The 14,720-nt window shown below is 33.2% G+C and overlaps 2 protein-coding genes and 1 long non-coding RNA gene across 5 annotated transcripts; 2 read left to right on the top strand and 1 right to left on the bottom strand.

The window, feature by feature from the left end:
- The first annotated feature begins 304 nt into the window (after positions 1-304).
- LOC111449757 lies at positions 305-3,871 on the top strand. 3 transcript variants are annotated; one of them, XR_002711723.1, is made up of 7 exons: positions 370-456; positions 527-599; positions 658-799; positions 1,590-1,655; positions 3,220-3,260; positions 3,558-3,644; positions 3,786-3,871. It is a non-coding gene; the product is annotated as an uncharacterized LOC111449757 (long non-coding RNA). The 3 variants fall into 3 exon arrangements; XR_002711722.1 differs by having other exon boundaries at positions 305-456; positions 527-799; XR_002711725.1 differs by having other exon boundaries at positions 305-456; positions 527-799; positions 3,558-3,680.
- Positions 3,872-4,684: 813 nt separating this feature from the next.
- LOC111443004 (60S ribosomal protein L13a-4-like) lies at positions 4,685-6,496 on the bottom strand. The gene is made up of 4 exons (XM_023080596.1): positions 6,151-6,496; positions 5,461-5,577; positions 5,197-5,284; positions 4,685-5,036 (listed from the first exon to the last, which is right to left on the bottom strand). The coding sequence occupies exons 1-4, from the start codon at positions 6,420-6,422 to the stop codon at positions 4,893-4,895; spliced, it is 621 nt and encodes a 206-aa protein (XP_022936364.1). The 5' UTR covers positions 6,423-6,496; the 3' UTR covers positions 4,685-4,892.
- Positions 6,497-8,666: 2,170 nt separating this feature from the next.
- On the top strand, positions 8,667-11,595 carry LOC111443010 (cytochrome b5-like). Its single transcript, XM_023080609.1, has 3 exons — positions 8,667-8,879; positions 10,947-11,013; positions 11,130-11,595. The coding sequence occupies exons 1-3, from the start codon at positions 8,793-8,795 to the stop codon at positions 11,378-11,380; spliced, it is 405 nt and encodes a 134-aa protein (XP_022936377.1). The 5' UTR covers positions 8,667-8,792; the 3' UTR covers positions 11,381-11,595.
- The last annotated feature ends 3,125 nt before the right edge of the window (positions 11,596-14,720 follow it).

Here is a 14,720-nt window from a genome sequence, read left to right as displayed (position 1 = left end):
TTTTTTTTTTTTTTTTTTGTATATATATATAGCTATGAGAGATTTATCTGTATTAGCTAAACGGGATCGTCCCACCCCATGTGGGATAGAGCTATTAGAGATTTATCCGCATTAGCTGGGATCGGGCCTCATATATATATATATATATATATATATATATATATATATATATATATATATTTTAATATTGTATAATAGAATTATATTAAAAAATAAAAAAACTATCCAATAAAAACATGTTTAGAGGAAAGTTTTTTTTTTTGCTGTTAGAAAATAATATATTAAAAAATGGAGAAATTTTTTGGCGGGAGTTTATGCCCAAAGGCTCACCAAAACCCTCAGAGCAATTATACCAACAAAGTCTACTAACAAAGTCCTTCCATCACAGAACATCCTGTTATGGCGCCATTGATGTTTCCTTTCAGAAACTTCTCATTGTTCTCCCTTTCTCTCGAGGTATATTTTCTCCCTCTCTTCCCATATGTTCCGCAATGTTGTCTCCAATTCTTAGAACTTTATATTGCAGTGAATTCAGATCAACGATCGTGCGCTGTTGATCACTTTTTTCGACTCATGTTGTTGATGACGAGCCGATTCTTGTAAGCATTACTCTTCTCATTTTCGGATTGATTCTTACTCACATTTCGCATTTCGGAGTTATGGATTTCGATGAATAATTCTCGTGAGGTTCGCGATTTTATACATTCCGCATCGTACGATCCGAATCATGGATACTTCGTTCAGCGGTAACGGTTGGTTGGAGTTATGGAACAGAGCATCACGTTCAATCAGCTTGAAGGTATGCCATAGACATAGTTTGAAATCTGTATAGGTTGGAGGTATTCGCAAGCATTAAGGCATGAAGTATTCGGATTGATATGAGTGAATTGTCATCATGTTGCTATAATAGCTAGAAAATTGTGTCCAGGAGGCTCTTTAAGAGTGATCATATTTTGGATCAAATGATTTTTCCCGTTTACTTGATGGACGTGGCGTGTGTGTGGTTAAACTCGGCCATAGTTACAAGCATATGTATTATTCCTGTCAATTCAACATGCTGGTTTCTTAAAAAGCATAATGTACTTCTGATATCATTGCTATGATGTTTTCTGAAGGCAGAGTAGGAATGGTAAGTGGCATAATACATGCGCATTCTGCAAACTATGGATGTTAATAAACAAAAGATTCCACAACTAAAAATTTCCCATAAAATTCTACTGTTAGATATCACGTATTGTACTGGATTCATGATTGAAGTTGTTAAATTTTCATGTGGCATCATACGTAAATTAGCATTAAGCTGGACGAGAAAATCTTTGTTCCAACGGACCAATGGTTCTGATCTTGAGTATTCTCTCCTCGATGTAATTTTTGAGAAATAAGTCAAACTAGCATGAAAAAAAATGCCCATAAATCTTCTTTGTTAATTTTTGCTCTACGTTGGTGAGATAATTTTCATTTCTCAATAACTATGAATCTAGCTCAATTGATAGTAAGCTCTGGCTGCATCTTTCATGTTTACTTTTGTTTGTTAATTTTTCTCCGTCAGCTTTCTTTGTGTTTGACCTTGCAACTTTATTTCCTTGTAGCCTTGGTATGCCCATGGGATTGCTGAAGCAATCATGCGTACTGCCAATCTTTCTATTCCACTGAAAGTAAGATTTCTATCTCTCTTTATCTTGAAATGTAAATTCGTAGCCGCTCAGGATATTTTTGTTGCATTCAATATTTTTACCCACTCAGGTTTCCTGCTTGCTAAATCTGAACGCTTTTGTTTTGCTGTACCATTTTTCTTTATCCTAGCTAAGTGGAGAGTTTTTCATTTTTTTTTTGGGGGGGTGGATTCCTTAACTTTGGCCATAGCAGGATATCTTGTCTTCCCATTTTCTGTTTATCTTGAGCGCTAAATAAATAATACTTTCGTGCTAGCTGGTTGAAATGTCCTGTTTGGTACAAAAAACCTCAAAGCTTCCTGTATCCTTGAAGATTGAATTTTTGACAATCCTTTTCTACAACCATAATGTGACCATAGTTAGAAGTTGAGATTAACTGATTTGTCCTCTGGGAGCTCCAAAAAGGAAGTCTCCTTATTTGATAGGAACCGTCACTAGTGTTTTTGAGAATTGTGGTTCTTTTTCTTTTCTCTTCTCTTTAGCAGATATGTGAGTTTTGTATGAGATGATAGTTAGAAGCCATTATTGCGAATTGTTTACGAATTTTGGATTTGAATTTAAGAAAGCAATATTTTTCCTCAAGCTATATGGATATTCCCCTGCTTGGTGCCGGTAAGAAGAAAAAAGTTTGTTAATGACAAAGATATATAGAACCGTTAGGGGGCAAGGACGCAAGTAATCTTCTTACCGAAATCCTTAGGTTTACAAAAATGCAGATCCTATGAAGAGAACGCTATGTGGAAGCCACAAGGAGAACAAAATCTATCCCTATGTTTGATTTCTCTAAGTTCTTCCATTTCTTCAATCCAAATATTCCACCGATGACATTGTGAACATTCAAATAAATTAATTAGTCATAAACTTCTTTTAAAATAGGAGACTTCAAGAATTTAAACAAGTTATATGCTCTGAATCTCTAGTTTTGTTATGCCAACTTGATTGTGTGTGTGTGCGTGCCATCTTTTTTTGTCCACAGTTATATGACAGGGTATAATGGATTACATAATGTTGAATGCGCCTACAAGAGGTCACCAAAATATGACTTGTACATATGTATTGCTCTATCTCGAAAACATTATGACTTATACATGTGTGCTTTTGCGACACTTTTTCTCAACCATGAAATGAGTAATACCTTCTAAAATTGTTTGAAAAGTATTCATTCCATAATTTTGAACTTTTTTTCTTTTTCTAAACGCATATTATATGACAACCTTAATAGATATTTTAGCTTGTGAATCAATTATTTGGATATTTAAACGATAAAACACCAGAAAAGAAAATTATTTTATCTTCTAGTTGCATCTTAAAAATATATGAGAAAGAATGGTCTTAAACTTCTTCTATTCTTGTTTTTTATTTATTGATGTATTCTATTGTTGACATTATTTGCCAAACTTGATTGTTTTCTCTTTATTCTTCTTTGTAACTCAGCAGCAGACAGTTTAATATAGATAGTGGTTTGTTACATTTGTTGCTCCTTTATACATAACCTCTGCATTTATGATTCTACAATGTAGTTGTAACAATAACCATTGTTCAACAGGAGACGTGGAGGAGCAGCCATGTTGGGTAATTATGCTTGAGGTATGTTAAAAGATAACTTGTGAAACATATGGTAGTAAATTGTAATCAATTACTCTACGCATCAATAGTGTTGCCTTTTCCCTCAATTTCTTTCTCAGAGAAACATCAAATGATGTATGATTGCATATGCATGAATTTGTTTCCTCAATTGTTGAACATTGTTTCATTACCCAATTTTTCATTGAAGACTTTGCTGAGACGTGATTTTTTTCATCTTCAAGTGGTGTTGGCTTAATTTTCTTTGATTTTGAGTCGTACATATGCTTCCTTGACCATTAAATTGTTCATTTTTCACAGGTTTTGGACAATCTTCCATTATCTGATGTACTCAGAAAATCAAGTTTCCTCATGGATGGAAGTATGGGTAGAAAAGCAACTTGATAGGTATGCATGCCTCCTCGCATTTAGTTCAAATAGGCAGTGAGGAAGCTTCCGATAATTCTGCCCTGCAATTTTTGAACTCTTTTCGTTGTGTTCATGTACTGTATTGCATTAAAAATCAGAATACCGACGTACTTTCGACAGGAAAACAGTATCAGAATGGTTAGGACCGAATGGGGACAATCATCGAGTGGGCTGCAAACGCTGAAGAGCTTGGAAGTTTTCTTTCGTGGCTCCACAAACGCTGAAGAGCGGTTTGGAAGTTTTCTTTCATGGCTCTACATCATTGTGGTAATGATCGTAATTTTTCTCTTAGTTAGAGAAGGTAACTTAAAATGGTACAAGAGTATAAAAACTTCTCCCTAGCATACGGATTTTAACATCGTGAAGCCGGCGATACATAACAGCCCCTCAAAGGATCTTGGAATAAGAGAGTACGGTTCTTTTTATTTACTTTAACAGCCAGTCAAGGGATCTTGGAATAAGAGAGCACGATTCTTTTTATTTACTTGAACTGATAATGGGTAATAAAGTAGCTGTGATTAACCAACATTCTTACCCTGAGTTCATGCAGCAACTTGTAGTTCAAATTACACAGAACCCGTTATTTCTAAATCAATCTCCCATTAATTATGGCTCCGACGGTTAAATTATATATATGTTGTAAGCTTTTTTTAATCTGAAATATGTTTGATAACCATTTCAAATCATATAGGTTTTAAGATGTTCAATTTGTAATATTCTAAATTTAGTTTGGATTCAAGAAATATGTATAAAGTGCTAAAGTAGCTTTAATTATCTAAATTAAAAATAAATACCCATAATTAATTATTAAACTTACAAATAGTACTTTCACATACATATATATATATCTTTTTTTTTCTTTTTTTTTTTAAGCCACCTTATGAATTTTTTTTTTATAAACTGCTTCTAAAAATTAAGCAAGAATTCAAATATTTCTTCAAGCAGATGAAAACCAGGTAAATAATTTGAAAAATATGTAGTTTTAAAAAAACATAAAAATAAATACAAAATTCAGAATATGAGATGAACCTAAGTAGATTAAGGAATAACATGCGATTCCCCAAATTTAAACTAATTTCAAAATCCGAAGATAAAAGGATAAGAAAAATGGTGACCAACATCATCATCATCATCATCATCATGAATAGACAACAAAATGGCACGCTATGAAGAAAAATGCAAATGCAACTCAACTCAATTCTCCCATAACACAAATCTTGCAACAAACTAGTATTTAGTTGGGGCTATTACTTGCAACTGGGGACCGAGCTTCTCGTCCGCAACCTTCTCGGCTTTGACCCTCAACTTATTCAACTGCTTCTTCTTCTCGTACACGGCCTGAGCCCTCTCCTTCCTCTTCCTTTCAAGCTCCTGTGATACAACAACCCAGAAATCAGAATACATAATAAAGAGAAATGATCTCACAAACACAATGTAAAAACATATGGCAAAATGATATGATTCAATAGACTTGGAATAAAGACATTATGAACAGAAACCAACATTCAATAATCATTCGTAATGCGTGTACCTTGATAGTGTCATAGTGGTTCCATCCCACTTCAGATGAGAGTCTGCCCAACAAGCAGTATTTGTGTCCAGCTTGAAGCCTCAAAACCCTACAATATCAAAAAATATGGAGAAAACATAAATACAGAAAACTAGAACATAACGGTATTGCTTTGTTTATGTCTTTTGCAACAACACAGATTAATTAGTAGCTCAAATTTTAATTCTAGTCCCATAATTTGTATCTAATTCTTTGTTTCTGATAAGATCTGATTCTCAAACTCACTTGAGAGCGTCGGGGATGACCATCCTTTTCATCTTGTCATATGGAGGTGGAACGCCTTCATATGCCTTCAAACGAGCAAGAGCAGCAGCTCCACGCTTTGTCTTGTGTGGGATCATACTAAAATAACACAAAAATGGTAAACAGATAAGTTGTAGACCTACCTATAGCGTTCGTATAGGAATGGCAAAAAGATAAATCAGAAACCCAAACCCCTAAGCTAAAATCGTGGCTGGAAAAATCATTAGTTTCTTTGTGGAAATGGAAATATGCCAAATCAATTCGAAGTTTCAATATGTCACTCATAAGCCTAAGAGTTAGCCAATTAAACATAGTAAACCATGCGATTGGATCCACAATAAGAGTGTAAACCAAACAGATTGCTACAAAATCACAGAAAACATATCCTGCGCAACTGTTTAGTTGCTCTCATAATTCATTCAACATTATAATAAATCCCTTTCAATGAATACGAAGACAAGGAAACACAAATTTTCTTCAAAATCTTTCAGGTATGAACAAAACAAGTTACTCGAATACCACAGTGAATATATAAATGTAAGATGCAGCCGTCCTGAACGATTCAGGACCTAAACAAGCCGTCCAAGGAAAACAAAAACAAACGAACACACATTTTCATCTCTATCTAACTACAAACAAGAATAGAAAACACAATGCGAGAATAGACATTACCCACGGATTGTTCGCCAAAGGATCTTGGCAGGAGCACGGAAGTGAATGGGACCATGAGATGGCTTGGTATTCATACGCTTCCTCAAGAATCTCATGTACTTCATCTTCTGACGAACCAATCCTCCAGAAATGCAAATTTCCTCACATCGAACAACAACCACCTTCTGTCCATTGAGAAGCTCCTTGGCGATGATAGAAGACAGCCTCCCAAGCATGTGGTGCCTGGCGTCAACGACGACGCGCTTGGCGCAGATTCCAGAACCCGACACCATTTTTGTTCCTGCGGCTACTCTCTCAGTCTCTGCGAGCAGCTAGGGTTTTGGAAGAGAACGGGATTGTGCGAGAGATATCAATTTGTATATGAGGCTTTCAAGTTGGGCCTTCGTTGGGGTTTCTCAAGGCCCATTAATTCGTCTTCCACCTAAAATGTTTGGGCTTAGCCCTAAATTAAAAAAATAATAATAATATATTTTTAATTAATTAATTAATTATATATATATATATATATATATATGCGCGTGTTTTCCAATTAGTTTTTATTTTAATTTCCATTCAAATTATTAAAAAAATTGATAAAATTCCTATGATCCACAAATTAATTTTATATGCATTAAAAGTATCGAGAATTTTTTGAAGAAAAAAATTTAAATTTTAAATTTAATACAGAACGTATTAATACATTAAAAAAAATAATCGATTTGAAATATTTGTGAAATTTGGCAGTAAAAACTAAGTCATTCAGTATGATTTAGGGATAAAAAACTGAACGATGGGCTCGGCAAACATCTTTAACAACATCTCCTATTCTCAACACTTAATTACGATCAAACTATAAATTTTGTCTCTATAATTATATATATAATATGAGTTAAATATGGTTTAAAATATTAGAACTGGTTACTATAATTTTATTAATAAATTTATCTCAAATTGTATATCGAAGAAATTAATCGTTTATTATTTTAAATTTTAGGTATACGTTCAATAGGTCTTTTAACATGTTATAGGTTCTGAGCTTCCAATTTTTGTGTATAATATGTTCTCGAGAAAAAAAAAAGTATATTATATATGTAATTAAAAATTAAATGTCATACAAGACACAGTTAATATATTTATTAATTTTAAAAAAATGTTAAATATATCAAAATTATATTAAAAGTTTATAGTAAATGTAAAATATTAATTTAAAATTATGGTTAATAAAAACTAAAATTAATATGACTATTAATCAAAGCATACCCATTGTATTCCAAGGTTGGTTTTGGATTTTAAAATTTGAAATAAAAAAAAATTAAAAAAAACAATTAATTTGATTTTAATAAAATTTGTACATCGTTTGGTAGGTGGATATGGTGGCTATCTAGGTCAATTGTAAAGACTTTTAATTCCAATTTTAAATTCTCTTTTTTTAATAAAAAAATATTATAAATTAATAAAAATGCTCACCAACCTTTTATTTTAAAAAATACATTTAATTTTTTTAATTTTAATATTATTAAAATTAAAAAAAAAATTAAAATACCTTTAAAATTTTCATTAATATATTTCAATTTTTATTAAAGTTAAAAAATACCATTTTTCTTCTGAAACTATTTTAAAAAAATATCCATTAATTTTTAAAATAGTATCAACACATTTTTAAATTTATAAAAAATGTTTAAAGGTGTTTTTTTTTTTTAATTTAAGAATATTATTAATAAAACTTTGGAACAGAGGTATTTTTTAAAATATTGCGAAAGCTTAAGAGTATTATTTTGAAATAAAATATTAACTAATTCCATATAAAATGGAATGAATCCTTCCAAACTCCAGAAAAGATGAAAGATTTAATACATTAATGACAACTCGAATCTCTATTTTTTATATTTATATATAAAAATGAACAAATTGTTATAAATCGATGATCAAATCATTTACTCCATTCAGAGTCTGACAGATCTTTTGAAGAACTGATTAATCAGATGCGAATAGAATAAAGATAGAATCTCATTCTACGTGTCAATACCGACAAAAAAGAAATTTATAGTAAGAAAAAAATCCGTCGACTTTAAAAATCGTGAGGGTTCAAGTCCCTCTATCCCCAAAACCCTAAAAAGGCCCTCTTTCACGAGACTATTTGAGCGGAAATTGAATTTCTTATCACGAGACAAATACAAGGTTGAAGAGTATTTTTATTAATTTAGTTTCAACGAAACTAATTTAAAATTTAATGAAATTATAAAAGTTTAGACATATATACATATATATACACACACATACACACACATATATGTATAATATTTGGTCCCAAAAATCGGCTTATAATGGATCTTAGAGATGGTGTCCGTGTTGTTGCACGTTGTTGCCAACCAATTGTGACCACTTTTGATTGGGTTTCCATTATTTTTTTGCCTTTCAAACAAACACTATCGTCATTCCATCTCACCTACTACCGAATCCCAATTTTTTTTTTTTTTTTTTTTGTAGTTGACATCCAAATCTTTCCGTGAGCTTAATTTCTCCTTTCAGTTATATATATATATATATATATATAGTGTATGATCGTTTTACGTTCGGTTTCCATCCTTGTTTTGTAGCCCAAAATTTCCTTCTATCTGCCCCTCAATTAGCTCTAATTCGATCGACGAACCCGATTCGAGCATATGGGTAGCGGAGAAAAGGTCTTCACCTTGAAGGAAGTCGCTGAGCACAACAATCACAAGGACTGTTGGCTCATCATTAGTGGCAAGGTATATATATATATATATATAAAATCCATTTCTCTTCTTCTTCTTGTTCTTCTGGATCTATGATTTTTTCCGTTTTACTCGCGGATTCGGCGAGTTTTTGGGTGGATTTTGGTTCTTGTTGTGGCGGTGGAGTTCGGCGTTGGTTTGGATTTTGTTTGAGATTTCAGATTTGTTTTGTTTTGTTTTCAGATTTTGCATTCTAACAGAGTATTGAACTGTTTAGATCTGTAGTTTCTGGATAGGATTTTATGATCTATTTGTTGTCTGTTATTCAACCTAATGGCTCTTGCTTGTAGATACAGTGGTGATTTCATACTATTTCATACGACCATGGAGTCATTGACTGTCACTTAGGTTTTTTGCTAATTTTCAAACCAGTACAGTGTGGTATGAATTCGTTTATGTTTTGTTTTTTCTTTATGGTACTCTTAATCTTCATATTGCTTGCTTTGTTTTCCTGATTATTAAGCTGTTTTGGACATTATCTTCTTGCCGATGAGACTTGAGTTTGTGAGCTACGGACTTTACCAAAGAATATACAATGACATACAAAAAAAACTAGGCCGAAATGAAGAACTATGATCGTTTACAGTATTTCGTCTAAATCTCCCTCGAATGGGGGAAATAGTTTCCTTCACTAGAACATCTATGGATAGTGTACTGTTTTTTCGTCTAAATCTCCTTCGAATGGGGTAATAATTTCCTTTACTAGAAGATCCATGGATAGTTTACAGTTTTTCGTTTAATCTCACTCGAACGGGGAAACGATTTCCTTTACTAGAAGATTTATGGATAGTTTACAGTTTTTCGTCTAAACCTCACTTGAACGGGGAAATAATTTCCTTTACTAGAAAGTCTATGGGTAGTTTACAGTTTTTCGTCGAAATCTCACTCGGACGGGGAAATAATTTCCTTTACTAGAAGATCCATGGATAGTTTACAGTCTTTCGTCTAAATCTCACTCGGACGGGGAAATAATTTCCTTTACTAGAAGACCTATGGATAGTTTACAGTTTTTCGTCTTAATATCCCTCGAATGGGGAAATAATTTCCTATACTAGAAGATCTATGGATAGTTTACAGTTTTTCATCTAAATCGCTCTTTCAATTTTTAGAAGAACTATGGATAATGTACAGCTTGCCCGTTTCGTACCCAGGTATCTCGTGTTACATTGTTGAAATTAACGGATATATAAGTTTATTTTCTTGATGAAAATTCATCAGAACTACCAACGATGATTAGTTTTGAGTTACAGATAGCAGTGATACGAAGATTCATAGGTAGAAAAGCTTAGTCTTTGATAATTTTGCCCCTTGCTAATATGGAGCTTATCATGGCTGTTCCATTGGCATATTTTTTATGATCTAGAAATCCTTCTACCATAATCTTTATGGACTCTTTTTCGCTTTATGTTTTAACTCCATGGGGACATCTTGGCAAAGGTACTCACTATTATGGTCGTTCATATTTTTAGAATGATCGGAATGTGTCGATGAATTCTTTGAACTTAAGAACTAGTGTGTCCTAATATGAACATTGGACAGATTCTTTACTTAAAAATGCCTTTATTGTGTATGTTCAACTGATTTTGATTGGTATTCTTCATGCATAAAAGTATAGTCCTAGTGGTAATGGCTCGAGATGTTTAAACGTTGAGAATACCTACCGAGGACTTGGGTTCAAATTCTTAGGCAGTCATCTTAGTACTTAAAAAACTATTATGGGTCAATCTTCGGAAATGTGAGGTCCCACATCAGTTGGAGAGGAAAACGAAACATTCCTTATAAGGATGTAGAAACCTCTCCCTAGTAGACGTGTTTTAAAACCGTGAGGCTGACGACGTATGTAACAGACGAAAGCGGATAATATTTGCTAGTGATGAGTTTGGGCTCTTATAGGAAAGGAAGAACCTGCTTTGAGCTCTTGGTCAAGGGGTACATGCAATAACGAGTTGAGCTATGCTTAGGATATGCGTTCGTTATAGAATCGTGTAGAATTATACCAGATTCTTTCAACTGAGTACACCAGCTTTCTGAACTCTTTGGTTCATTTGTTTATTTGAACAGGTATATGACGTGACCAAATTCTTAGATGACCATCCTGGAGGTGATGATGTTTTGTTATCAGCCACAGGTATGCTATTTCAGCTTATAGAGTTTCAATCCTAACCCACTGTCCATAATTTGTACATTTCGAAACAACAACACCTAACGTTTACACGGTACGATCACTCGGTTTTTCTCGCTCAGGAAAAGATGCAACGGACGATTTTGAAGATGTGGGGCACAGTGACAACGCAAGAGAAATGATGGATCAATACTATGTTGGAGAGATTGATGGTTCGACAATTCCAAAGAAGGTCGCATACACGCCTCCGAAACAGCCTCATTACAATCAGGACAAGACGTCGGAGTTCATCATCAAGCTCCTCCAGTTCCTCGTCCCGCTTGCAATTTTGGGATTGGCAGTTGCCTTACGTTTCTACACGAAACAAGCTTGAGGTTGGTTGGTACCATAAAACTTTTAAATTTGTTAGATTGGTAGGAGTTGATTTTTATGCTGTTTGCTAATGATCATTTGGTTACGTTGTTTTCTTGGTTATATAATGTGAGACAATCATAAGTGTTTTCAGTTTCCAACTTACTCTAGATTTGTCATATTTAATGTACCTCTATACTTCTTAATTTCAAAATAAAGATGGTCGAGATTTTGTTATCTGCTCGGTGGCTGACCTCAGTCGAGATCAACAACTGTTCGTTCGTTGATTTTCAATGAATGGTTCGTCGATTTTCAATGAATGGTGTCTTGCCTATCATTTGTTGAGGACTTCTTAACCATTATACTAAGTAATAGATCGTCTCTTACTTGGAGTCCTCCACTTAAATAGAAATACGAGACGAATATATGATCCTACAAACTTTGGTGTAGGAAGCTCGTAAATGAAAATATCTTAGGTAGGTGTGATCGCTATGATTTGTTATGATTTTGAACGAATAAATCAATGCTCCATTCTTATTTAGGTCTTTACCACTTCCTTTTTTACCAGATTTTTTCTACAGTCTTTTCTCTAACTTCAACTCATAAATCACAGAAATAATATGCAACAGGTATAACTTCCAACTTATATAAATCACAGAAATAATATGCTTAAACAGGTAGCTATAATTAAAACATTAACTTATATTTTAGTTTCATTTTCGGTAGCTATAATTAAAACATTAACTTGTATTTTAGTTTCATTTTCTTTTCAATTTCAAATTATAAGTTAAAAAACATTTGATTTTATTCTCACAATACCACAAGGGGCAAGTTGAGAATTAAATACTTTAAATAGAAACATAATTTATTTTAAATAAAGACACTCAGAAACATAATTTATTTTAAATAAAGACACTAAAAACACACGAATAAATTACAGCCATTCATTTACCGTCATATTTTCTAAATAAATATTAATAATTAAAAAAAAAAACTTAATTAAAAAAAAAAACTTTGTTTAATACTATAATTTTCAAAAAAATTTACCAGGGATAATTTTTCTAAAAATAAGATTGACCAAATATCTATGAAATTTAAAACAATGTTACCATATTTGCAATTTTTTAAAATTTATTCATATTATTACAAGTCAAATTAATGCAAAGTCTCCCACCAATATTTAGCGGATCTTTTATATATATATATATATATATTTTGTTTTTTTTTTTTGCAAAGTCTCAATCAATTGTACGGATCCAATATTTATTATCTTTTCATTAGTTTCATGACTTTATCCAATAATATTTATTTAACACCAATTAAATTAATTGAGATTGATACATCTTCTATCCATGGAGTAGAAATTAAAAAAAAAAAAAAAAAACTCACTCGTAACGAGGGATAGGATAGGATTAAATGGAGGTCATTGTCATTGCGTTGCACATCAAATATGGTCACTCGTAACGAGGGATAGGATAGGATTAAATGGAGGTCATTGTCATTGCGTTGCACATCAAATATGGTGTGTTGTCAAGAAGGGCCTCATTTAAGAGAACAGGAGAGGAGGAGGAGCATAGGAAAGGGGCAGTCATAATCAATGCAGTAAAGGGTGTTAGTTAGAAAGCTTATTAGGACCACCATCACTTGTGTGCTCACTACGAATGAAAGAATGAAAAGCTACTTCAAAGCAAAGCACATGCCATTTCTTTTCCTTCCAAACATCATATCTTCTCTTCTTACTCTATATGCTCTGCTGTGCCTAACCAATTTGCAGCTCCTGAAAGTTACCCTTCACAAGTGTGTTTTTCTAAGAGAAGAGAAGAAAGGAAGGGGTGGGTGCCCTCTGGCTTTCCTTATTAGCCCCACACACTCATCTTTGTCCCCCTATGCCTATTGGCTATGACCCTACCAAAATACTCTCCCCCATCTTTCACTCTTCACAAATATGCCTCTAAATCCTTCCTTTTTGGGTAAATTTTCGCTTAAAACACAGTTTACTATGCAATAAGTTTACTGAAAATCGACTCGTTTCAGGAAATGCAAGTTTAGAATACCTAGATTCGATGCCATTTCCATTATGGAGCTGCGCTGCACCTTCAATATATGAGTTCTTCTGTTGTTCATTAATGGATGGACCTGAAATGTAGAAGTGACTGGAGTTAGATTCATTCCAATAATTATGTATTGATGATAAAATGAACTTTTTTTTTTTACCCCTCCTTGTGTATATATTAAGAAGAGGGATGGAATTAATGGAAGTAAACCCAACAGCATACTTTGCTTTGTTTTACCTATTCAGGCCTCCTATAAGGTATATACCCTTCATTTAATGGCATATACCCTTAATTAAGGAATCAAAGCTTCAAATTCTCCAACCACACATGTGGTTGAACTTAAATAAACAAGTTACAACCAACATCATCCCACTCACCCACTTTAAAGAACCTGAAAATGACTACCATAGAACAACTACAACCGTTGAATGAATAATTATAAGTATTATAACAGAAGATATATAATTTCAGATAATGCCAACACGAGCATGACTCAACTAAGATCTTGTGTGAGATCTCATATTGGTTGGGGAGAAGAACAAAGCATTCTTTATAAGAGTATAGAAACTTCCCCCTAGTAGACGCGTTTTAAAGACCTTGAAGGGAAATCCGAAAGGGAAAGTCCAAAGATGACAATATCTACTAGCGGTAGGCTTGAACTGTTACATCGACGAAAGTTTGAATCTACACCTCTACCTATTGAACTAAAAAAACACAATAATAATTAATTATATACAATCTCAGATGATGATGAATGGCAAATGTCTATCTCATGACTTAAATTAAAAAGAAAAGTATATAAAATATGCAGTTAGGGGGGGAAGAACATGTATAAAATATACAGTAAGAGAGAGAAAAATAGCAGAGTGAGTGGAGCGAGCGGCAGAAACAAAAAACAAACATTTGGAAGCAGGAAGTAATGATGGATTAGATAAGATTCTTTCCCATACGCCATTACAGAAAACAAAAAAGAATTGCAAAGGGGGGAGGGGGCCACCACAAGAAAGGAGCCAAAACAAAAAATGAGACTTACACAGGGTCATGAAATAGTAGGTTCTGAATTCTGATTCTTTTCTGAACAGTGTCGCTCCAGCAGCTAGAGACTTGATCACAGTGATGCTTATCCTTAAATAAGAAGGTGGAGTGACTTGTCTTGCATGGAGAGATAAGGACCAAAGTTCTCTACTGGGACCAGAAAGAACTGCAAACAAAGATAATCAAGGAAGAAGAGAAAGAAAAGAACAAGAAGATATTGGGATGATAAAATGTTATTCCATCACAGTGTTCTTTGTTTTTTTTTTTTTTTTT

The sequence above is a fragment of the Cucurbita moschata genome, unplaced genomic scaffold (assembly GCF_002738365.1).
Source record: "Cucurbita moschata cultivar Rifu unplaced genomic scaffold, Cmos_1.0 Cmo_Scf00001, whole genome shotgun sequence".
Taxonomy (NCBI): Eukaryota; Viridiplantae; Streptophyta; class Magnoliopsida; order Cucurbitales; family Cucurbitaceae; genus Cucurbita; species Cucurbita moschata.
Note: the sequence above shows the minus strand (reverse complement) of the source record. Positions and strands in the feature narration are given on the sequence as shown.

Bases quoted from the DNA above. Each gene is read 5' to 3' on its own strand.
- LOC111443010 (XM_023080609.1), top strand. From the start codon at position 8,793: ATGGGTAGCGGAGAAAAGGTCTTCACCTTGAAGGAAGTCGCTGAGCAC. The intron at 8,880-10,946 runs GTATATATATAT...TTATTTGAACAG, and splicing joins GGCTCATCATTAGTGGCAAG to GTATATGACGTGACCAAATT. The intron at 11,014-11,129 runs GTATGCTATTTC...TTTCTCGCTCAG, and splicing joins TGTTTTGTTATCAGCCACAG to GAAAAGATGCAACGGACGAT.
- LOC111443004 (XM_023080596.1), bottom strand. From the start codon at position 6,422: ATGGTGTCGGGTTCTGGAATCTGCGCCAAGCGCGTCGTCGTTGACGCC. The intron at 5,578-6,150 runs GTAATGTCTATT...GTGTTATTTTAG, and splicing joins CTTTGGCGAACAATCCGTGG to TATGATCCCACACAAGACAA. The intron at 5,037-5,196 runs GTACACGCATTA...GTTGTATCACAG, and splicing joins ACCACTATGACACTATCAAG to GAGCTTGAAAGGAAGAGGAA.